General features: G+C 34.9%; 1 protein-coding gene across 5 annotated transcripts in view; it reads left to right on the plus strand.

Moving 5' to 3' along the window:
* Positions 1–23,155, plus strand: part of LOC137008980 (cyclin-dependent kinase-like 5) — a 65,830-nt gene extending 42,675 nt beyond the window's left edge. For 2 of the 5 annotated variants that reach the window (XM_067370816.1, XM_067370815.1), the window contains exons 7-19: positions 970–1,029; positions 1,601–1,691; positions 2,900–3,089; positions 3,193–3,273; positions 5,436–5,599; positions 13,360–14,395; positions 14,870–14,971; positions 15,225–15,330; positions 15,839–15,932; positions 16,144–16,249; positions 18,278–18,400; positions 19,240–19,422; positions 21,655–23,155. In XM_067370816.1, coding sequence (XP_067226917.1) covers positions 970–1,029; positions 1,601–1,691; positions 2,900–3,089; positions 3,193–3,273; positions 5,436–5,599; positions 13,360–14,395; positions 14,870–14,971; positions 15,225–15,330; positions 15,839–15,932; positions 16,144–16,249; positions 18,278–18,400; positions 19,240–19,422; positions 21,655–21,990 — 2,672 coding nt within the window. In that variant the 3' untranslated portion in view covers positions 21,991–23,155. Of the gene's footprint in view, positions 1–969; positions 1,030–1,600; positions 1,692–2,899; positions 3,090–3,192; positions 3,274–5,435; positions 5,600–13,359; positions 14,396–14,869; positions 14,972–15,224; positions 15,331–15,838; positions 15,933–16,143; positions 16,264–18,277; positions 18,401–19,239; positions 19,423–21,654 lie in introns of those variants that run through there. The other 3 variants (XR_010892836.1, XM_067370818.1, XM_067370817.1) reach the window with 3 other exon arrangements.
* Positions 23,156–23,597: the final 442 nt, after the last annotated feature.

The following is a 23,597-nucleotide window of genomic DNA, read 5'->3' on the forward strand; positions in this document are numbered from 1 at the left end:
TTTATTTAAATGTAATCATCATCCACAGAGGTGCCAGACCACCTGTAATAAAGTCAACTATATTTAAATCAAATAAAAAATGTAATATATTATTATATTTAATTATATTATTTAATTGTTATCATCATTTTAATAAAATAAATTAAATCTATTATATTTTAATTATATTCAATTGTAATCATTATCAACAGAGGTGCCTCCTGTAATAAAATTAATTATATATAATTTAAAAAATATAATAATAATATTTTAATTATAATATTGAATTTTATTCATCATCCACAGAGGTGGATGCGACACTTGTAATAAAATTCATTATTTTTTACTAAAATAGAAAATAAATTTATATTTTGGTAAAATAAAAACTGAAATCTATTAGATTTTAATTATATTATTTATTTTTATTCATCATTCACAGAGGTGCGAATCCACTTGTAATACAATTTAATTATTATTTAATAAAATGAATAAACTAAATTTTAATAAAATAAAAAAATAAATCTTTTATATTTTAGTAATATTATTTAATTTTAATCATCAGACCACCTTTAAAAAAATAAATAAATTATATTTTAATAAAATAAAAAAATGAATTAAGTATATTTTAATTATATTGTTTAATTTTATTCATCATCCACAGAGGTGCCAGACTACCTGTAATAAAATAATTTTTTTTCTAATAAAATAAAATACAAACATTTTTTTTGTTTTATTAAAATATATCTGTTATATTTTAATTATATTATTTAATTTTAATCATCATCCACAGAGGCGCAAGACTGCCTGTAATAAAATAAATTTATATTTTAATAAAATAAAAAAAAAATATTTTAATAAAATAAAAAAAAATTATTAAATATATTTGAATTATTTAATTTAATTTTAATCATCATCCACAAAGGTGCGAGACCACCTGTAATAAAATATTTCACATGCAAGATGAATAGACTTGTCTGTCTGTCTTTCTAGATATCAAGCCGGAGAATCTCCTCATCAGCTCTGACGACGTGCTCAAGCTGTGCGACTTCGGTGAGCTTTTGTTGTCATGTGATCGTGATGCACCAATCATTGGGCTGCTATCTGGATTGTCTGATGCGCATCACAGGACTTTGTTCTGTGGCCACGCCCACATTCTATGCAAATGTTGTGGGTGGATTTGCATTCTGTCCCGTATCAGACTCATGTATTGTCAGCGAGACAACAGCAGGTCGTCTGTCTCTCGCTCCAGACTCGCTGTGAGACGCTCAGTCTGTCTGTTCACATGTTCTCATTGTTTTTATTGGGAAATGTCACCAAACACACACATGCACATCTTCTGTTCTCCTGTAAATCACCAGTAAGATCTTTTATGTCTCTGTTATTTCTCAGATTTGCTCCAAAGTCAGAGATCTCAATATGAACTCAAATGAGATGGGAGGAAAAATTATATTTCAGTGTTTTTGTTGAGCACAGTTGAGAAATCTAAAACAGACACACATGAGATTACTGGGGTCTTTTTCAGAAGAATAAACTGAAATCTCCATTTCATCCCTGTAAATGTGATGTGGATGGTTTCATCCAATCAGACGGCTCTCTGAGGTTGCTGTGGTTTCTCGGGCAGGTTTTGCGCGGGATCTCTCTGAAGGCACCGATGCGAACTACACTGAGTATGTGGCGACCCGATGGTACCGCTCACCAGAACTGCTGCTGGGGTGAGTGTGTGTCTGAACCAAAGACTGTAAAAAGAGACGGACTGTGCATCTCCATTTCCTTCCACTGTAGAAGCCAAAATATCCCAGTAACAGTTGCCAATTACGTCATTCGTAGCCCGAGTGCAGCCACGGTAACGAGGTCCCGCCCACACTCAATCTCAAACTCAGCTGTCAATCATCATGTTACACCCCGTTTTTATAGCATCAAATATCTAACTAAAACCAAACTTACTGAAAAAATGAACACTTGAACATGCGTCTGCATGATAACAACTATCTAAAATGACAGAAACGATCTTTGGAAAGACATTATTTGAAGTGTAAATTAAGTTTGGCTCACGTTCCATTCAATTACACGGAGAGGGCGGGGTTTATGATCTATACTGCGATCAAAAAGTTTTGGCTTTTTTTTTTTTAAAGTATACAAGTATCATCTATTATTAAAGGGGACCTATAATGCCCCTTTCACAAGATGTAATATCAGTCTCTGGTGTCTCCAGAATGTGTCTGTGAAGTTTCAGCTCAAAATCCCCCACAGATCATTTATTATAGCTTGTCAAATTTGCCCCTATTTGGGTTTTTAGCAAAAACACGCCGTTTTTGTGTGTGTCCCTTTAAATGCAAATGAGCTCCGCTTTCCAGAAGAGGGCGGAGCTTTAACAGCTCAACAACAACAAAGCTGGAGAATCTCACGCAGACAAAATGAGGATTGTCAGTAACGGTGTTCAGCCTTACATTTAACATATTTGGACACTGATGGCGTCAACAACAAAATGGTGGCGCCGTGGGTGGAAACGTGCAGATTAAGGGGCGTTAATATTATAATAAGATCCCCTTCCTACGTCACATGGGGAGCGAAATCTGATCAGCTTGTTTTTTCACATGCTTACAGAGAAAGGCTTGCCCTTTTTTACGTTTTCTGGGTTAGTAAATGCACCGGGGACCCGATTATAGCGCTTAAAAACGTTTTTTTTATACATATATTATCCATTGTGTTTACATGCGTGTTCGTTTACATAAAAAATCAGTTTGCCATCAGTTGTCAGAAGATGAAAGCGATATCTTTGTCGCTATCCTTTGAACGTTTAAGGGGATTTTCTATGATGGCGACAGCACTGTTCAGTGTATTGACAATCGGAACAAACTGTTAAACATATAATAATAGTCCAACGAGCCTGTTTGTGTGACTCTCTCTGTGTCTCTGTCAGGGCGCCGTACGGTAAGGCGGTGGACATGTGGTCAGTGGGGTGTATTCTGGGCGAGTTGAGCGACGGTCAGCCTTTGTTTCCGGGTGAGAGTGAGATTGACCAGCTCTTCACCATCCAGAAGGTCCTGGGACCCCTGCCGCCCGAACAGATGAAGCTCTTCTACAGCAACCCACGTTTTCACGGGCTACGGGTCAGTCTGTCTGTCTCTCATAACATGAAATCACAGTGTCATCTTAACACGCGTTCCTGCTCTTATTGTGCACGTTATTCTTATAAGACGAACCCGTGTGTAGTTTCCCTCAGTGAGCCATCCACAGACGCTGGAGAGACGATATCTTGGAATCATCAGTCCGATCCTGCTTGACCTGATGAAGGTGAGAGATGATCGTGTCCGCTGAGATAGTGAAATCAGATATCGTATCGCTTTAGGGGACATCCTTAATTGGAAAAACATTTTTAAAGTAATTAAGTTAATTAAAAAAAAAAGTTAAAAATAAGTTTTAAAATATTTAAATAAATTATAAAATAAATGGTATTTATTACATTATATAATTGAAATAATTTAAGAAGTATAATATAACATAATATAATAAAAAATAATATAAATATAAAATATAGTTAAAAATAAGTATAATAATAATAATAATAATAAAATATAATGTATTTAAACAAATTATAAAATAAATGGTATTTATTATATTATATAATTGATATAATTTAAGAAGTACAACATAATATAATAAAAATAATATAAATATAAACAGTTAAAAATAAGTAAAAAAATAAATTTTTAATAAATAATAATAAAATATAATATATTTATTTTATATAAGAAATATAATATAATTATATTTCATATAATTAATAAATATAATATAACATAATATAATAAAATAAAAATATGCAATTATAAAATATAGTTTAAAATATATAAACTAAAATTTAAATATTTTTTAAATATAGCGTATATATATAATTAATATACGTATATGTAATATACGTGTGTGTGTGTGTGTGTATATATATATATATATATATATATATATATATATATATATATAATATTTTATTCTAATGTCAAAATAAACAACAATATAAAATATATATAGATATATATATATATATATATAATATATATATATAGATAATATAGGGTTAGAGTTAGGGTTAGAGTTTGGCTTAGTTTGTGTTGATTATTATTATTAATGTTATATAAAACAATAGCAGTGTATGATATGTCCTCATGCATATAGCTGTGTGTGTGTGCGTGTGTGTGTGTTTGTGACATATCAGGACACAAATGTGTATAATGACATGGGTATGACATAGGTATTACAAGGAGAGGGTGACTTATGAGGACATTACCCATGTCCCCATTTTTCAAAAGGCTTATAAATCATACAGAATGAGTTTTTGTGAAAAAAAACTAAAAGTGTGCACAGTTTCCTGTGATGGGTAGGTTTAGGCGTTGGGTTGGTGTAGGGTGAAAGAAAATACGGTTTGTACAGTATAAAAACCATTACGCCTATGGAATGTCCTCACAATTCACAAAAACAAACCTGTGTGTGTAAGTATGTGTGTGTATTTATCACATGTGATGGTAATTTGTTAGTCAGCCTAGTAATATGAATAGACAGAGAGAAATTAGTCAGAGTTCTTCTGCCTCTAACCTTCACGTTCCAACCCTGTATGAAATATTAAATAATCAAACTAATCACTGTTTTTGTGTTTGTCATCTGTCCCCCCACACAAATCTAAACGAGTCTGACCTTCCCTTCTCGTCTCTTTTGTTCACCTGTGATGTGGGTTTGTCATTATCGTGTCTGTGTGACTAATGCAGCGCAGCGGATGACGGTTCGTGTTTCTCATGCACTCGTTTACTGTGGTTTTCATTCGCTCACACTTCAGGATTGAATCAGTTGATACAGCCTACAAACAGCACTTTACTTACCTTTTTAGTACCTGTTAAGGTATCAAGAGACACACAGATAGTCAACATGTTGTTGCGTTTGTTAGCGGTTAGCACAGCTGGTCTGTGCTTATGCTAATGAGCGTGACTCACGGTCGCGCCGTCAATTCATTAGGTGAAAGTGACATATCATCACCGCGATAATTGTGCGCTAATTATATTTTCAGCACAGTGATTTCCTTGTTTCTGCATTTGAATCCTGCTGCTAATAATTCTGGTATTGTTGTCATTAAACTATCCTCCGGAAAACCAGAAAACACGGTGCTTGTTCTGTCATGTCATTTTATTAAAGGATGAATCATGCCTAAAATAAGCATTTTCAACAAATTAGGGTTAGGACATTGTGGTAATTACGCTAACGGTGTTGTAGTGTGATGGACTTGTTGAAGCTTGTTTCCCCTTTTCGGATATAAATAGATGAATCTAATAAAAACTGTCAAAAGCATTTTATTCCATTGTATTCCACCAAAAAAAATTAAAAGAAAGACATATTTTTTTATTTTCACTGTGAAGTGTTATTGAGAGATCCACCAGGATTATTCATGGCATTGTGGTTCGTATTTTCAGAACCTGTTGTTGTTGAACCCGAATGAGCGCTATCTGACTGAACAGAGTCTGAACCACCACGCCTTCCAGACCCAGCGCCTGACGGAGCGGCCCGGCCCGCTCACACCCACGCCCATCCGCTCCTCCAAGAGGAAACCGCTGCTGGACAACAGCGCCCCCAGCAGGTCAGGAGGAGTGATTAAATCATACTGGGAAGAGCGGACTGTGCTTGGAATGGAACACTAACGTACTTTCTGTGTATACAAGCTAATTATGCGGTTAAGCATGTAATATTTCAAACATTTGTGGTTATGTGATCCTATTTCAGCAAGTTGCCTTCACTTTTCATCTTGAAAATGGTTATTTAGCATTTTTAAACCAATTTTGTGTACCTTGTTTTTAGCTTTTGGCAGCAAGTCCTACTTCATTTAGATTCGTCATACTGCAAATCAAAGTCTTATCAAATTAAATTTAAAGTCAATTTGAATGCATTGCATTATGGAATGCAGAATATTACACTGTGCGTGCTCTGGTTGTAATCTGCACATTTTTGATACATTCAGTAGGTCACTCATCAGATATTCCATGTATAAAAAATACTTTTAGCACCAAATGCTAAATAGTGGGAGTTAGAGCTGCATGATTGTTAAAAGATTGCGATCTCAATTCAAACACCCACACAATCTCTTTCCTAAACGATTCACCTGTCTATTAAACCTTTGACAGAGTCAAAACAGAACATTCCAATCTGCTGCTGCTGAGCCTGAGAGAGCAGTTGTCATGTATACGTATGAAACAGCTTTTCAACCACACAGTATCATTATTTATGTTAATGTTTATATGTCAAATTATCGCAGAAGAACTAGGATTAAAGTTTATAGTTGGGATATAAACACTGATGTCTGCAAAAGTGATCATAATAGAGCAAATCACCTATTGTAAGTAACAATGATGGCACTTCAAATAAGGATTGATTACATCGTTACACCACCAGGTGGCAACAAGTGACTGTTAAAAAAAATAGTCATTGAATCATTCATTCAAGAGTATTTGAGTGAGTCATTGAATCATTCACTTAAGCCGGGGACACACCTAACGATTAGCTGAAACATCTGGAGCCGATTTATATATTCACACATGGAATTTGAACACCGACTGTAATCGCAGACTGAACGCAACTGGCTCTGACTGGACGCGTTTGAGCGCGATCAGTCATAAGTATCAATTTACATTCATAATCGGCCTTACAGTCGTTAAGTGTGTGCACGGCATTTTGGAGCCCCGCACGTGACATGCAAGATTTACAATCAAGTTTCAATCAATTTACTAAATCATGCGCATGATTTACTATTTCGTTCCCTCAATTTACTAAATCAGGCGGATGATTTACTATTTTGTTCCCTCAGTTTGCTAAATCGTGCGCTCAACTTATTTCGTTCCTTCTATTTACTAAATTGCGCACACGATTTACTATTTTGTTCACTCAATTTACTAAGTCTTGCGCACTATTTACGGTTTCATTCCCTCAATTTACTAAATTGTGCACATGATTTACTATTTCGTTCCCTCGATTTACTAAATAGTGCGCACGATTTACTTATTCATTCCCTCGGTTTACTAAATAGTGCACATAATTTACTATTTTGTTCACTCCAATTTACTAAATCAGGCGGACGATTTACTATTTTGTTCCCTCAGTTTGCGTAATCGTGCGCTCAACTTATTATTTCGTTCCTTCGATTTACTAAATTGCGCACACGATTTACTATTTTGTTCACTCAATTTACTAAATTGTGCGCATGATTTACTATTTCGTTTCCTCTATTTACTAAATAGTGTACACGTTTTACTTATTCATTCCCTCGGTTTACTAAATAGTGCACATAATTTACTATTTTGTTCACTCCAATTTACTAAATCAGGCGGACGATTTACTATTTTGTTCCCTCAGTTTGCGTAATCGTGCGCTCAACTTATTATTTCGTTCCTTCGATTTACTAAATTGCGCACACGATTTACTATTTTGTTCACTCAATTTACTAAATTGTGCGCATGATTTACTATTTCGTTTCCTCTATTTACTAAATAGTGTACACGTTTTACTTATTCATTCCCTCGGTTTACTAAATAGTGCACATAATTTACTTATTCATTCCCTCGATTTACTTAATTGTGCGCTCGATTTACTAAATTGTGCACTCGATTTACTTTACGTTCCCTCCTGCACACAATTTACTATTTTGTTCACTCAATTTACTAAATCGTACGCACGATTTACTATTTCGTTCCCTCGATTTACTAAATGGTGTGTCTGATTTACTTATTCATTCCCTCAATTTACTAAAAAGTGCACACGATTTACTTATTCGTTCACTTGATTTACTAAATAGTGTACACGATTTACTTATTCATTTCCTCAATTAACTAAATCGTGCGCATGATTTACTATATCATACCCTCAGTTTGCTAAATCGTGCGCTCAACTTATTATTTCGTTCCTTCGATTTACTAAATTGCGCACACAATTTACTATTTCATTCCCTCAATTTACTAAATCAGGCGGACGATTTACTATTTTGTTCCCTCAGTTTGCGTAATCGTGCGCTCAACTTATTATTTCGTTCCTTCGATTTACTAAATTGCGCACGCGATTTACTATTTTGTTCACTCCAATTTACTAAATCTTGCGCACCATTTACGGTTTTGTTCCCTCAATTTACTAAATTGTGCGCATGATTTACTATTTTGTTCCCTCAATTTAATAAATAGTGTACACGTTTTACTTATTCATTCCCTCGGTTTACTAAATAGTGCACATAATTTACTATTTTGTTCACTCCAATTTACTAAATCAGGCGGACGATTTACTATTTTGTTCCCTCAGTTTGCGTAATCGTGCGCTCAACTTATTATTTCGTTCCTTCGATTTACTAAATTGCGCACACGATTTACTATTTTGTTCACTCAATTTACTAAATTGTGCGCATGATTTACTATTTCGTTTCCTCTATTTACTAAATAGTGTACACGTTTTACTTATTCATTCCCTCGGTTTACTAAATAGTGCACATAATTTACTTATTCATTCCCTCGATTTACTTAATTGTGCGCTCGATTTACTAAATTGTGCACTCGATTTACTTTACGTTCCCTCCTGCACACAATTTACTATTTTGTTCACTCAATTTACTAAATCGTACGCACGATTTACTATTTCGTTCCCTCGATTTACTAAATGGTGTGTCTGATTTACTTATTCATTCCCTCAATTTACTAAAAAGTGCACACGATTTACTTATTCGTTCACTTGATTTACTAAATAGTGTACACGATTTACTTATTCATTTCCTCAATTAACTAAATCGTGCGCATGATTTACTATATCATACCCTCAGTTTGCTAAATCGTGCGCTCAACTTATTATTTCGTTCCTTCGATTTTCTAAATTGCGCACACAATTTACTATTTCATTCCCTCGATTTACTAAATCAGGCGGACGATTTACTATTTTGTTCCCTCAGTTTGCGTAATCGTGCGCTCAACTTATTATTTCGTTCCTTCGATTTACTAAATTGCGCACGCGATTTACTATTTTGTTCACTCAATTTACTAAGTCTTGCGCGCTATTTACGGTTTCATTCCCTCAATTTACTAAATTGTGCGCATGATTTACTATTTCGTTTCCTCTATTTACTAAATAGTGTACACGTTTTACTTATTCATTCCCTCGGTTTACTAAATAGTGCACATAATTTACTATTTTGTTCACTCCAATTTACTAAATCAGGCGGACGATTTACTATTTTGTTCCCTCAGTTTGCGTAATCGTGCGCTCAACTTATTATTTCGTTCCTTCGATTTACTAAATTGCGCACACGATTTACTATTTTGTTCACTCAATTTACTAAATTGTGCGCATGATTTACTATTTCGTTTCCTCTATTTACTAAATAGTGTACACGTTTTACTTATTCATTCCCTCGGTTTACTAAATAGTGCACATAATTTACTTATTCATTCCCTCGATTTACTTAATTGTGCGCTCGATTTACTAAATTGTGCACTCGATTTACTTTACGTTCCCTCCTGCACACAATTTACTATTTTGTTCACTCAATTTACTAAATCGTACGCACGATTTACTATTTCGTTCCCTCGATTTACTAAATGGTGTGTCTGATTTACTTATTCATTCCCTCAATTTACTAAAAAGTGCACACGATTTACTTATTCGTTCACTTGATTTACTAAATAGTGTACACGATTTACTTATTCATTTCCTCAATTAACTAAATCGTGCGCATGATTTACTATATCATACCCTCAGTTTGCTAAATCGTGCGCTCAACTTATTATTTCGTTCCTTCGATTTACTAAATTGCGCACACAATTTACTATTTCATTCCCTCAATTTACTAAATCAGGCGGACGATTTACTATTTTGTTCCCTCAGTTTGCGTAATCGTGCGCTCAACTTATTATTTCGTTCCTTCGATTTACTAAATTGCGCACGCGATTTACTATTTTGTTCACTCAATTTACTAAGTCTTGCGCGCTATTTACGGTTTCATTCCCTCAATTTACTAAATTGTGCGCATGATTTACTATTTCGTTTCCTCTATTTACTAAATAGTGTACACGTTTTACTTATTCATTCCCTCGGTTTACTAAATAGTGCACATAATTTACTATTTTGTTCACTCCAATTTACTAAATCAGGCGGACGATTTACTATTTTGTTCCCTCAGTTTGCGTAATCGTGCGCTCAACTTATTATTTCGTTCCTTCGATTTACTAAATTGCGCACACGATTTACTATTTTGTTCCATCAATTTACTAAATTGTGCGCATGATTTACTATTTCGTTTCCTCTATTTACTAAATAGTGTACACGTTTTACTTATTCATTCCCTCGGTTTACTAAATAGTGCACATAATTTACTTATTCATTCCCTCGATTTACTTAATTGTGCGCTCGATTTACTAAATTGTGAACTCGATTTACTTTACGTTCCCTCGATTTACTATTTTGTTCACTCAATTTACTAAATCGTACGCACGATTTACTATTTCGTTCCCTCGATTTACTAAATGGTGTGTCTGATTTACTTATTCATTCCCTCAATTTACTAAAAAGTGCACACGATTTACTTATTCGTTCACTTGATTTACTAAATAGTGTACACGATTTACTTATTCATTTCCTCAATTAACTAAATCGTGCGCATGATTTACTATATCATACCCTCAGTTTGCTAAATCGTGCGCTCAACTTATTATTTCGTTCCTTCGATTTTCTAAATTGCGCACACAATTTACTATTTCATTCCCTCAATTTACTAAATCAGGCGGACGATTTACTATTTTGTTCCCTCAGTTTGCGTAATCGTGCGCTCAACTTATTATTTCGTTCCTTCGATTTACTAAATTGCGCACGCGATTTACTATTTTGTTCACTCAATTTACTAAGTCTTGCGCGCTATTTACGGTTTCATTCCCTCAATTTACTAAATTGTGCGCATGATTTACTATTTCGTTTCCTCTATTTACTAAATAGTGTACACGTTTTACTTATTCATTCCCTCGGTTTACTAAATAGTGCACATAATTTACTATTTTGTTCACTCCAATTTACTAAATCAGGCGGACGATTTACTATTTTGTTCCCTCAGTTTGCGTAATCGTGCGCTCAACTTATTATTTCGTTCCTTCGATTTACTAAATTGCGCACACGATTTACTATTTTGTTCACTCAATTTACTAAATTGTGCGCATGATTTACTATTTCGTTTCCTCTATTTACTAAATAGTGTACACGTTTTACTTATTCATTCCCTCGGTTTACTAAATAGTGCACATAATTTACTTATTCATTCCCTCGATTTACTTAATTGTGCGCTCGATTTACTAAATTGTGCACTCGATTTACTTTACGTTCCCTCCTGCACACAATTTACTATTTTGTTCACTCAATTTACTAAATCGTACGCACGATTTACTATTTCGTTCCCTCGATTTACTAAATGGTGTGTCTGATTTACTTATTCATTCCCTCAATTTACTAAAAAGTGCACACGATTTACTTATTCGTTCACTTGATTTACTAAATAGTGTACACGATTTACTTATTCATTTCCTCAATTAACTAAATCGTGCGCATGATTTACTATATCATACCCTCAGTTTGCTAAATCGTGCGCTCAACTTATTATTTCGTTCCTTCGATTTACTAAATTGTGCGCACAATTTACTATTTCATTCCATCAATTTACTAAATCAGGCGCACGATTTACTATTTTGTTCCCTCAGTTTGCGTAATCGTGCGCTCAACTTATTATTTCGTTCCTTCGATTTACTAAATTGCGCACGCGATTTACTATTTTGTTCACTCAATTTACTAAGTCTTGCGCGCTATTTACGGTTTCATTCCCTCAATTTACTAAATTGTGCGCATGATTTACTATTTCGTTTCCTCTATTTACTAAATAGTGTACACGTTTTACTTATTCATTCCCTCGGTTTACTAAATAGTGCACATAATTTACTATTTTGTTCACTCCAATTTACTAAATCAGGCGGACGATTTACTATTTTGTTCCCTCAGTTTGCGTAATCGTGCGCTCAACTTATTATTTCGTTCCTTCGATTTACTAAATTGCGCACACGATTTACTATTTTGTTCACTCAATTTACTAAATTGTGCGCATGATTTACTATTTCGTTTCCTCTATTTACTAAATAGTGTACACGTTTTACTTATTCATTCCCTCGGTTTACTAAATAGTGCACATAATTTACTTATTCATTCCCTCGATTTACTAAATCATGCGCTCGATTTACTAAATTGTGCACTCGATTTACTTTATGTTCCCTCGTGCACACAATTTACTATTTTGTTCACTCAATTTACTAAATCGTACGCACGATTTACTATTTCGTTCCCTCGATTTACTAAATGGTGTGTCTGATTTACTTATTCATTCCCTCAATTTACTAAAAAGTGCACACGATTTACTTATTCATTTCCTCAATTAACTAAATCGTGCACATGATTTACTATATCATACCCTCAGTTTGCTAAATCGTGCGCTCAACTTATTATTTCGTTCCTTCTATTTACTAAATTGCGCACACAATTTACTATTTTATTCACTCAATTTACTAAATCTTGCGCACTATTTACGGGTTCGTTCCCTCAATTTACTAAATTGTACGCATGGTTTACTATTTTGTTCCTTCAATTTACTAAATTGTGTGCATGGTTTACTATTTTGTTCCCTCGATTTACTATTTCGTTCTTTCGATTTACTAAATCATGTGCTTGATTAACTATTTGGTTCCCTCGTGCACAAAATTTACTATTTTGTTCCCTCAATTTACTAAATAGTGCACACGATTTACTTATTGATTTGCTAAATCGTGAGCACGATTAACTAATTCCCGCTATTTATAAATTGTGTGCATGATTAAGCAAATCGAGAGAATGAATTAATAAATCATACACATGATTTATAAATCGGGGGAACAAATTAGTAAATCGTAAGCACGATTTAGCCTACTATATTTTTTTTTTCCCTGCATGTCATGTGTGGGGCTCCGTATTCACCATTTATTTTTAAAAATAATTTATTCAGATTAATTAAACATTTTAAATAGACTGCAGCAATTAACATTTGTCAGAACCTCTAGTAAATTACATGTTGATTTGTTCAGTTGTCTGTTCAGAATCGTGGGAGAATTACAATCCGTATTTGAAACTAAAAATATTGTGCAGCTCTAGTGGGAGTAAATAAAAAAAACTTCGGAAAAATTTTCATAGGCTAAGCAGCTAAAAAACACTTTTCCTCAAACATTAGGAATGAAGGCTTTTCAATCCACTTGAGCCATTAATCTGATTATTAACCGAATTTCTAGATGCATGTAAACTTTTTTAATGGCTTTTTAGGGGTCATATTGTCAAGAGTTCAAGTCACCATCGCTCAAACAGTCGCGACTGCTCCAGTCTACCCCGTCATGGGCACGAAGACCTCCACCCGCCCAGCTCTGAAGCATTCCTGAACGGGTCGGTACCGTCCACCAACAGCCTGAGCCCAGTTATGCACCCCAAATCCTTTCAACCGCTCAACCGCTCTGCATCATGCGGTAAAGACCTGGCCAGCCTGCAGCACGCTAAAGAGGCTAAATCGAAAATGGGTGATTTTGACTTCGGGAAACTGGCAGACGGCCCGGGGGCCAAGTACTTGAAATCAAACACGCCTCGTTCCCAGAACCGCCATTCCTTTGTGGAGGGCAAAAACAGCACGCTAACGGGGGACCGGGAGAAACAGAGCCGTCACGGTTATGGCGAGTCGACCGCATCATCCTCTTCGGGCGGAAAGGGGTCATCCTCATACCTGAGTTTGTCCAAGAGTCACGGAGTGCTTAGTGATGCCAAATCCGTGAGCAACCTCAGCGACATGCGACTACACCCGGACGACCCCTCCGGCTCTCCCCGCTATTTCCCCAGCAGCTGCTTAGACCTTAACATGAACCTGAACTTGCCGGCACCGGGTAGCCCATCCATGCAACACGGGGGACACAGTCCCGCTGTGGGGCGTCGCAGCAAACTGGAACGGGACGGAAGCACGGCGGAGCCGTCCACCCGCCGCTCCTCGTCACGAAAGAGCCAGCAGCAGAGCGACGGAAACCCTGCTGATCCGCTCGACTCCGGAGTGGGACTGTCTCTTTCGGCTCCTCAAGATTTCCCCTATGGTGTGGGCTACACCAGCCCATTTTCCTCCCAGCAGCGGCCGCACAGGCATTCCATGTACGTGCGGAGGGAACGTGGGCTTCCCCATGGGGGCGAGACGGGCGGATTGGCAGTGGGGCAGGGGATGCCTACTAGGGCCAGCAGTCTACAGCTACTGACCCCTCAACTACAGCATCGGACCCTGCCGAGACACATGGGCAGCGCCGTGTCGCGGGACGCAGGATTAGACCAGGTCAGTCCAAACCTCTTTCTTTTAGTGTTTTGCCTGCTTTCTGATGCCTGTAAGCATTCGTGAGTTGTGTAGAGTGGGTTCAGTGCTGGGTCTGGATCAGGATGCTAAACTCTGCAGGACAGTGGCCCTCCAGGACCGGAGATGAATGAAGTCGGGATGGGTGGCTTGTAAATATTACGCATTTGTTCCAAACCTTAATTAGCTGCCTCAGTGTTTATTGTCTACATAGGCAGCCACCTTCTAAAGCAACATTTTAACCAAGGTTGGACAAAACTCAGAATTAAAGTATCTTCACCTTTTCGAAATGATAGGAAGAAGAATCTGTCTATCTAGTGTGTACAGTATGATGACTAAGAATGTTGACAAGGTAGGCAGTTCACTAGGGTTTGGAACAGATCCTGTGTGTGATGGAGTGATCATATGAATGTGTGCTGGCGCTTTGTGCTTCACCTGCTCTCATCTCTCCATAAACAGACCGACCCCGCAGCCGCAGAGGTCAGTCACACGCGGCCTTTAATCCGGGAGTCCACACGGGACAACACCACCGCCTTTCACGCACCACGGCAAAAAAGCGAGGTCCGCACCATCCTGCTTTCTCCCTCTTTCACTGTCTCTTTACCTCTTTCTCTCTACGTTCCTCCTTCTGCTGCCCATTTTCCTCTTTGCTTTGCTCTGTCATTCTTGAAGGTGGCATTTCAGTTGTGTTTCCTTTTGTTTGGAGTTTATGCAGAGGGGAAATCGTCAATGTTCATGCCACATAATGTCCTTAGTGTTACATTCAGCACTTGTTCTGCTTGAAACACGTCTGTGACGAATGTTGATGCTGCAGGGAGGCGTGTATCACGAGCAGCTCACCGATGACAGCGGATCCGCCAAAGAGAACCGCATGATGTACGCCGACTCTGTGCCGCGACGGGTCGGGAGCTTCTACAGGGGTCAGTCACACCACATTTATACAAATCCTGCTTTTTATTTAAACATATGTTATAGAAGGAAGTAACATGTTTTATTTTATCATGTTGTCTAATTTATTTATTAACAAATGCAATTGAAAACCTCTCTATTCCCCGTACTGTAGTCATGCAGCGCTCCACACAGTGTCTACACTGCAGGCGCCAAACAACTAAATTAGATTGCTCCCATTATAATCAACAAAACTGTCAACACTGCATGCCTCGCAGTATTCACTGCAATAAAGTCATTGAATGCAAACTATGTTGGGAGGACAATCAAAAAACAACAGCAAAAGAAATTCCACTTTGAATAAAAAGAAAGAGAGAGCGAGTAAGAAGTAATGCAATAGTTACATTATGCATTTTAACAATGCAATATGGCTTTTTGTAACACTTTACTTTTAAAGGTCACATTCCCCAGCACTGGTTCCAGGTCTCATCTCCCCTCTTCTCCACACTCAATATGTGCATGTTTTTCTGTTTTCACCAGTGCCGTCACCCAGACCCGATAACTCGTTCCATGAGAGTTCAGGGGTCACGATAGACGGCAGCCACAACATACACCAACCGACCTATGACCCCTGGTGAGGATGCAGCACTTACACTCTCTGTTTTCTTAGAAAAAAATTGAAATGACAAAATCGCTACAAAATTCCACTTTTACTGAAATTAAAATGAAAACTGAAGATATAAAAACAGAATCCAATTAAAAATATTAATAGAAAAAACAGTATAATATAATGTTAGATTGGAAGCATCAGTGTTATTGACGTTGTAAGTGTGTTGTTTGATGAGGACGGGGTCAGAGACGCTGGACGTGAGCCCTCCAGAACCCACCAAAGAGAAAGAGAAACAAGGCTTCTTCAGATCCATGAAGAAGAAGAAGAAGAAGCCACAAGCCGTGAGTCTCTGTGTGTATGTGTGTTACATCCTTTTATTCATGTATCACAGGTGAATGTGTAGTAGAGTGTAAACCCAGTCCGTAAACGAGAGCCTGTGACCTGACTCAACTGACTCTGACATTTTAAACCAAAAGCTCATCCAAATATCAATTCTGTCATCATTTATTCCCCTTATTACAAACACACATGCTGTTATTATTGTTTTCTGTGAAACACCGCAGAAATTTAGAATAATATATTTATGCTGCTCTTTCCTGTGACCACATCTGTCAATCTCCAAAAAAACACAGTACAACCACCACAAAAGTCCTATTCTATTCTATTCTATTCTATTCTATTCTATTCTATTCTATTCTATTCTATTCTATTCTATTCTATTCTGTTCTACTCTGTTCTGTTCTATTCTATTCTTCTCTGTTCTAATCTGTTCTGTTCTATTCTATTCTATTATACTCTGTTCTATTCTATTCTACTCTGTTCTATTCTACTCTGTTCTGTTCTATTCTGTTCTATTTTATTCTGTTCTGTTCAATTCTGTTCTGTTCTAATCTGTTCTATTCTATTCTATTATACTCTGTTCTATTCTGTTCTGTTCTACTCTGTTCTGTTCTATTCTATTCTATTCTACTCTGTTCTATTCTGTTCTGTTCTACTCTGTTCTGTTCGATTCTGTTCTATTCTACTCTGTTCTGTTTTGTTCTATACTTCTGATCTATTCGATTCTATTCTACTGTTATATTCTGTTCTGTTCTATTCTACTCTATTCTGTTCTATACTGTTCTGGTCTATTCTACCCTGTTCTGTTCTGTTCGATTCTGTTCTACTCTGTTCTATTCTACTCTGTTCTGTTCTATTCTGTTCTATTTTATTCTGTTCTGTTCAATTCTGTTCTACTCTGTTCTAATCTATTCTACTTTATTCTGTTCTATTCTATTCTGTTCTATTCTACTCTGTTCTGTTCTACTTTATTTTGTTCTTTTCTATTCTACTGTTCAATTATATTCTACTCTGTTCTGTTCTACTCTATCCTGTTCTATTATATTCTAATCTGTTCTATTCTGTTCTGTTCTACTTTGTTCTATTCTACTCTACTCTGTTCTGTTCAATTTCTGTTCTATTCTATTCTACTCTACCTTGTTCGGTTCTATTCTACTCTAATATGTTCTATTCTATTCTATTCTATTCTATTCCAATCTTTTGATAGCTTTGTGTGAGGAATGGTTCAAAATTTAATTATTCAGTGAAAATCATTAGAAAACTGGGTCATAATATGAAACCTTTTAAAAAAACAAAATATTTAGAATTTTTATTTAGAATTAATTATAAACCCTAATCAATATTAAATTGTCTCTAGAGAGTTAAAATCTCCCAGGCTCCCCAGTTTGTTGGGTTATTATTGTTTAAAAAAAACATTATTTTTACTTTAAATAACTTAAAATAAAATATAAAATAAACATTTACTGAAATCAGATGAAATATAATATAAAAACTAATCTAATCTAAAATAATCTTATTTTATTTCAGCTAGTTTAACTTTAAAGTACTAAAATAACTAAAAGTAAAACTAAAATAAAAATGAATAAAAATTATATAGAACTTAGAAAAACTAAAAAAAAATACTTTAAAATGGAAAAATAAAAATAAAAACTAATTTAAAATATTAATAAAATGGAAATGCATTAAAATTAACATTAACTGAAATACTTTTTTAAATGAAATATAAAAAATATTTTATTTCAGCTAGTTACAAATTTTCAACATTTCTAATTTTTGTTTAAATTGAAGTACTAAAAAAATTAAAAAAAAAAAAAAAAAACGGAATTACTAAAACTTAAAAACTAATAATAAAAAACTAATTTAAAATATTAATCAAAAATAACAGAAATTGTATTTGTCATATGAACCCATTTAAAATGAAAACAAAAGATGTAAAAAATTTTCAATAACTAACTGTGAACCCTAATCAGATGAAATCAGTGGAGTCGTGTGTCAGATCTCTGTGTGAGTTTGTGCCTCTTGTATTGCAGACAGACACTGCTGAAGAGCGACTTCCAGTCATGAGGAAAGCTCTGTTTCCTCTGTTTCACTCTCAGAGGAGCTTCACGCGGAGCTCCTCTGAGAGAGAGCGTCCCCTAGTGGCCACACCGATGGTATACACGAGTCTCCATACATACGCCTCTAACAAACTAAACCGCTCCCGCTGCATGAATTAACAAGACTAACAGTTGTTGAAGTGGGCTGGGTACGTGTGTCCTCATTGGCTGTTAGATCTGTGATGTCATCAGACCTCTGAGACTGACTCCGCCCTCATGCACAAATGAGTTCATATTTGCATCCTGTAATTTGCATGTGCAAGAATTTTCCTTTTGATTTTGATTTAGACTGAAGTAAAAACATGAGGGTGAAACTGATAAATCATCTTCCTCCAAAATCAGAAGAAAACAGACACATTTTACATTGTTTTTATTATAATCAAGACATTTTTGTCCCAAATTTCTCATGCACAGAAATGCAATTTGTTTACTGAATTATACTGCTTTTAATAATAAAAAAAATAAAATCATGCCCAAACTTGATGATTTCAGTTACTAAAATAAGATTTTTGGTGAGATTTAATAATAAAAAATGTAAAGCTGTATTTTTCTCTAAGGCTGCTTTGAAACGTATTGCGAAAAGCATTATACAAATAAACTTCAGTTGAACTGAATTCAAAACATTTTGATTAAAGTGGTGGAATGATTTTATCTGTCATTTCTTGGATCTGCTGATGGTGAATATGATGATGTTGTGATTAATCTGATTAATAATAATCACCATCATCATAAAAAGTCATATTTAGAAGAAGAATCAAAATATTTGTAAAATCCACCTGTCAGAAAACATGATTACGCTTCTCTCCCGGGCTGTTCTTCTCTGTTATTTTGTCTGTTAGTTGTAGTATGTAAATGTGGAGATGATTGACAGCTCTGTGCTGCGTGTGATTGGTCAGGTGGCGAGCGAGGGGCCGGATCAGGTGCTGATGCAGAAGTCGTCGCGCTCGTACGGACACCAGGGCAGCAGACATCGCACTCGGAGCCGGGACCGGGAGCGCAGCCGGGACAGAGAGCCGGATCCGGAGCGAGAGCGGGACGCGGACTGGCCCGTGGAGAGAACGCCTGACACTCACTCTCAGGTACAGCTGACCGTCACGCTTCACTGTTGGACACAATAGAGTCATGTGAGTGACATTCTGCTGAATTTGATCATGATTGGACTGAATTACTGCAGCCATGATCAATCACTAACACAAACAAACATCTGTTAAATCATTTTGTTTACTGCCTGCTTTGCGCAGATGAAGAGTGCGGTGTTAAACACATCAGACCATTCACACTGAATTTATTGTTAGTAATGCTTTATGTAGCACCTTTTAAAAATGAAAAGAAATATATGCATTTGCAGAAATTAAACCAATGAAGGAAATAAAAAAGGGAACATTAGTCTCTTCTGCTCACCAACACTGCATTTATTTGATCAGAAATACTGTAAAAATTGTGAAATATTTTTACAATGTAAAATAGCAGTTTTCTATGTGAATATATATTAAAGTGTAATTTATTTCTGTGAATTTTCAGCATCATTACTCCAGTCTTCAGTGTCACATGATCCTTCAGAAATCATTCTGATATGATGATTTACTGCTCAAGAAACATTTATGATTATTTTCAATGTTGAAAACAGTTCATATTTTTATGGAAACTGTGATATATTTTATTCTTCAATATTCTTTGATGAATAGAAGGTTCAAAAGAGCAGCATTTATTTGCATTATAAATGTCTTCACTGTCACTTTTCATCAATTATCCCTGCTGAATAAAAAAGGATCTTACTGACACCAAACTTTTGAACAATAGTATAATGGGTATAAAATAAAAATAATTTATAAAAAGCCTAATTTATATAGAAAATAATAGTGGTTTTTATTATTACAGAAACATGTTACTTGTACATAATTTTAATTAATGTTTTTCTGTGAATATTACACGTAAATGTCATCATACACAACACATGGGCTGTTTCAATAAAAATATATAATTTACATTTAGATTACGTAATTTAACAATAAATTAATAATTGATTAAAAATTATGTAATTTATATAATCTTAAATTACATTTTACATGTGGAATTGTTAAATTACTCTCAATAGCTAGTTCTGAAAAACCTACACAGTAATACAGGAGTTTATTAATAGTAGCTTTATTAATAGTACACTTGTGTGTTACAGCTCAGTGTGTTATATAATCACACGATTCAGTTTGTGATTTCATCAATTATATATTAAATTACATGCATGTAAGTACATGCATTATATGATTAAAATATATGTAAATTATATAAAAAGATTCAGTTTTTGATTTTTAGAAATTGACTTACAAATAAATACGTTTTTTATTTATATATATATATATATATATATATATATGTATATATATGTATATATATGTATATATATATGTATATATATGTATATATATATATATATATATATATGTATGTATATATATATATATATATATATATATATATATATATATATATATATATATATATATATATATATATATATATATATATATATATATATATATATATATATATATATATATATCATAGTAAATATATTAATTAATTGTATATAAATTATGTAATTTATATAAATAATAATTATAAATTATTTAACAAGATTCAGTTTGTTTTTTAGAAATTATGCAGTAAATTACATAATTATCCAAACAAATTATATGTAATTATATATAATTATATAAAACATTCAGTTTTTGATTTTTAGATGCGTTAAATTACATGTTATTTATAAATTATTTATTTATATATATATATATATATATATATATATATATATATATATAAAGATTTAGAAATTATGCATTAAATTACATATAAATTATGTAATTTAAATAATTAATTTAAATTATATAACAAGATTCATTTTATGAATTTGATCAATTATGCATTAAATTGAATCTAAACAAATTATATATACATAATCAAAAACTGAATGTTTTCATATTTATGAATTAATGATTAAATTACATATAAATCATATAAATGATAAAAATAAATTAAAATAAAGACATTACACATTAAATTACATTTATATTATAGAATATAAAGATTCAGTTTTTGATTTTTATAAATTATGCATTGATTAAATTACATATAAATTGTGTGTATATAGCTAAATATAAGAGTTAATATGCACAACCAGATATTTTTATATATTACACAATCTTATAAATATGTATCAGATTAAATGCATTAACTTACACCAAAAAGATGGACATTTGGTGCTGTATAAATATATCTAACCAGTAATGTGTGTTTGGTCTTGTTCTGCCTCTCAGCCTCTGAGGTCTCTGCGGAAGCTCCTTCATCTCACCACCTCCTCCTCCTCGTCCTCCAACCAAACCTCAGCAGATCTCCACTACCCTCTGCCCCCGCAGTCCTCCTCCAAAGGCGGGAGTTTCGTGGAGCCTCGCGGCCTCAGCTCCATGCAGTCCAAAAGCCGGCAGGCGGCGTACGCGGCCCCGGGGCCCCTGGAGTCCGGCTGGCACTCCACCGCTCTGGGCCGTCCCGAGGGAAACCCGTATCCCGAGCAGCTGACCTCCAAACCGGGCTTCGCTCGCCACTTTCGTTCGCGTTTGCCAAACCTGAATGACCTTAAAGAGACTGCGCTGTGAACGGCGCCCCCTAATGGACCTTTTCTTCTTACGTATTAAGGATAGGCCTATATGTCCCCATCTTTATTTTTGTTGGCTTTTTTTAGTTTTTAATATTTGATAGCACTTCTTGTATTATTTATGTAATTACTGTATTTTTTTGTTTTTGGATAACTACAGTCTAAAAGAAGATTATATAGCTCTATGTACATGGGAATATATATATATACATATAAATGTATAGCACTGTACGTGCAGGCTTCAGTTTCTACTCTGGTTGTAGTATATATATATTATCTGATTCTGCATAGTAACTCTTATATTTGGCTAAAATGTATAGACGACAGTATTGACATTTATTTTATAGTTCTAGAATAAGACTACACGGTATATATAGATATTACGACTTTGTCTTTGAGTATTTTCTGTTTACAATTCAGTGAATATCAATAGATATTAAGAGTAACAGTAATTAATGGTAAGAATGCGTACGTTTGCGTGATTCTGTGTACGTGTGTTTCACAGATAGCGCACGTATGTTGCTTTAAACTAGGGCTGTCATTAACGATTACTTTGGTAATTGAGCAATAATTCGATTATTCTGAGTAATCGAACCTCCGCCTTTTTGTATTATAAGAAATGCCTGCAGAGGGCGCCAGTCAATGTTACCAAGTCTGCGGTTTTCCCGTGGAATTTGGCTACTTTAACACTGCTGCCGCGGGTTTGTTTTTCACGTCCGCGGGTTAAGCGACCCTAAATGATGATATTTAGCCCCTGGAATTCAAATTTTATCAGAGGTACCCCGACAAAAACGTGGATTTTACCCACCAGAATGCATTTTTTTTTACCAATGGAGCCCCCTTAAATGCAAGTGGGCTAGTTTTGAGTAGCGGTAGGGTGGGTTTTGCTGTGAAAACCTGGCAACCCTGGCTCCAGCGGCCTGGCAATTATTTTTACACTTTACAACGCGAACTAATCCTTGTTTAATGTTGGCTTTCAACATTTATTTCAAATGTACACTTAATATTTGGCCATTTCTTTACGACAGAAATGCTACAACCACTGTTATTTCTTGAACAAGAACACGTGGACTTAAAGGATTAGTTCACTTTCAAATGAAATTTTCCTGATAATTTGCTCACCCCCATGTCATCCAAGATGTTCATGTCTTTCTCTCAGTCGAAAAGAAATTAAGTTTTTTGATGAAAACATTCCAGGATTTTTCTACTTATAGTGGACTTCAATGGAGCCCAAACGGTTGAAGGTCAAAATTAGTTTTAGTGCAGCTTCAAAGAGCTTTAAACGATACCAGACGAGGAATAAGAGTTTTATCTAGAGAAACCATCGCTCATTTTCTAAAAAAATAAATAAAATTATATACATTTTAACCATAAATGCTCATCTTGAACTCTCTCTTTCCTTTTCTCTATTTGAATTCCAGCAGTGTAGACACTGCAAAGTGTATTACTGCCCTCCACAGGTCATAGTTTGAACTAACTGTTATATACTTGCACTAGCATATTGTATGTGACAATTTAGTTCAAACTTTGACCTGTGGAGGGCAGTAATACACTTAGCAGGGTCTACACTGCCGGAATTCTAATAGAGAAGAAGAAGAGAGAGTTCAA

This window comes from Chanodichthys erythropterus, chromosome 20, assembly GCF_024489055.1.
Source record: "Chanodichthys erythropterus isolate Z2021 chromosome 20, ASM2448905v1, whole genome shotgun sequence".
NCBI lineage: Eukaryota > Metazoa > Chordata > Actinopteri > Cypriniformes > Xenocyprididae > Chanodichthys > Chanodichthys erythropterus.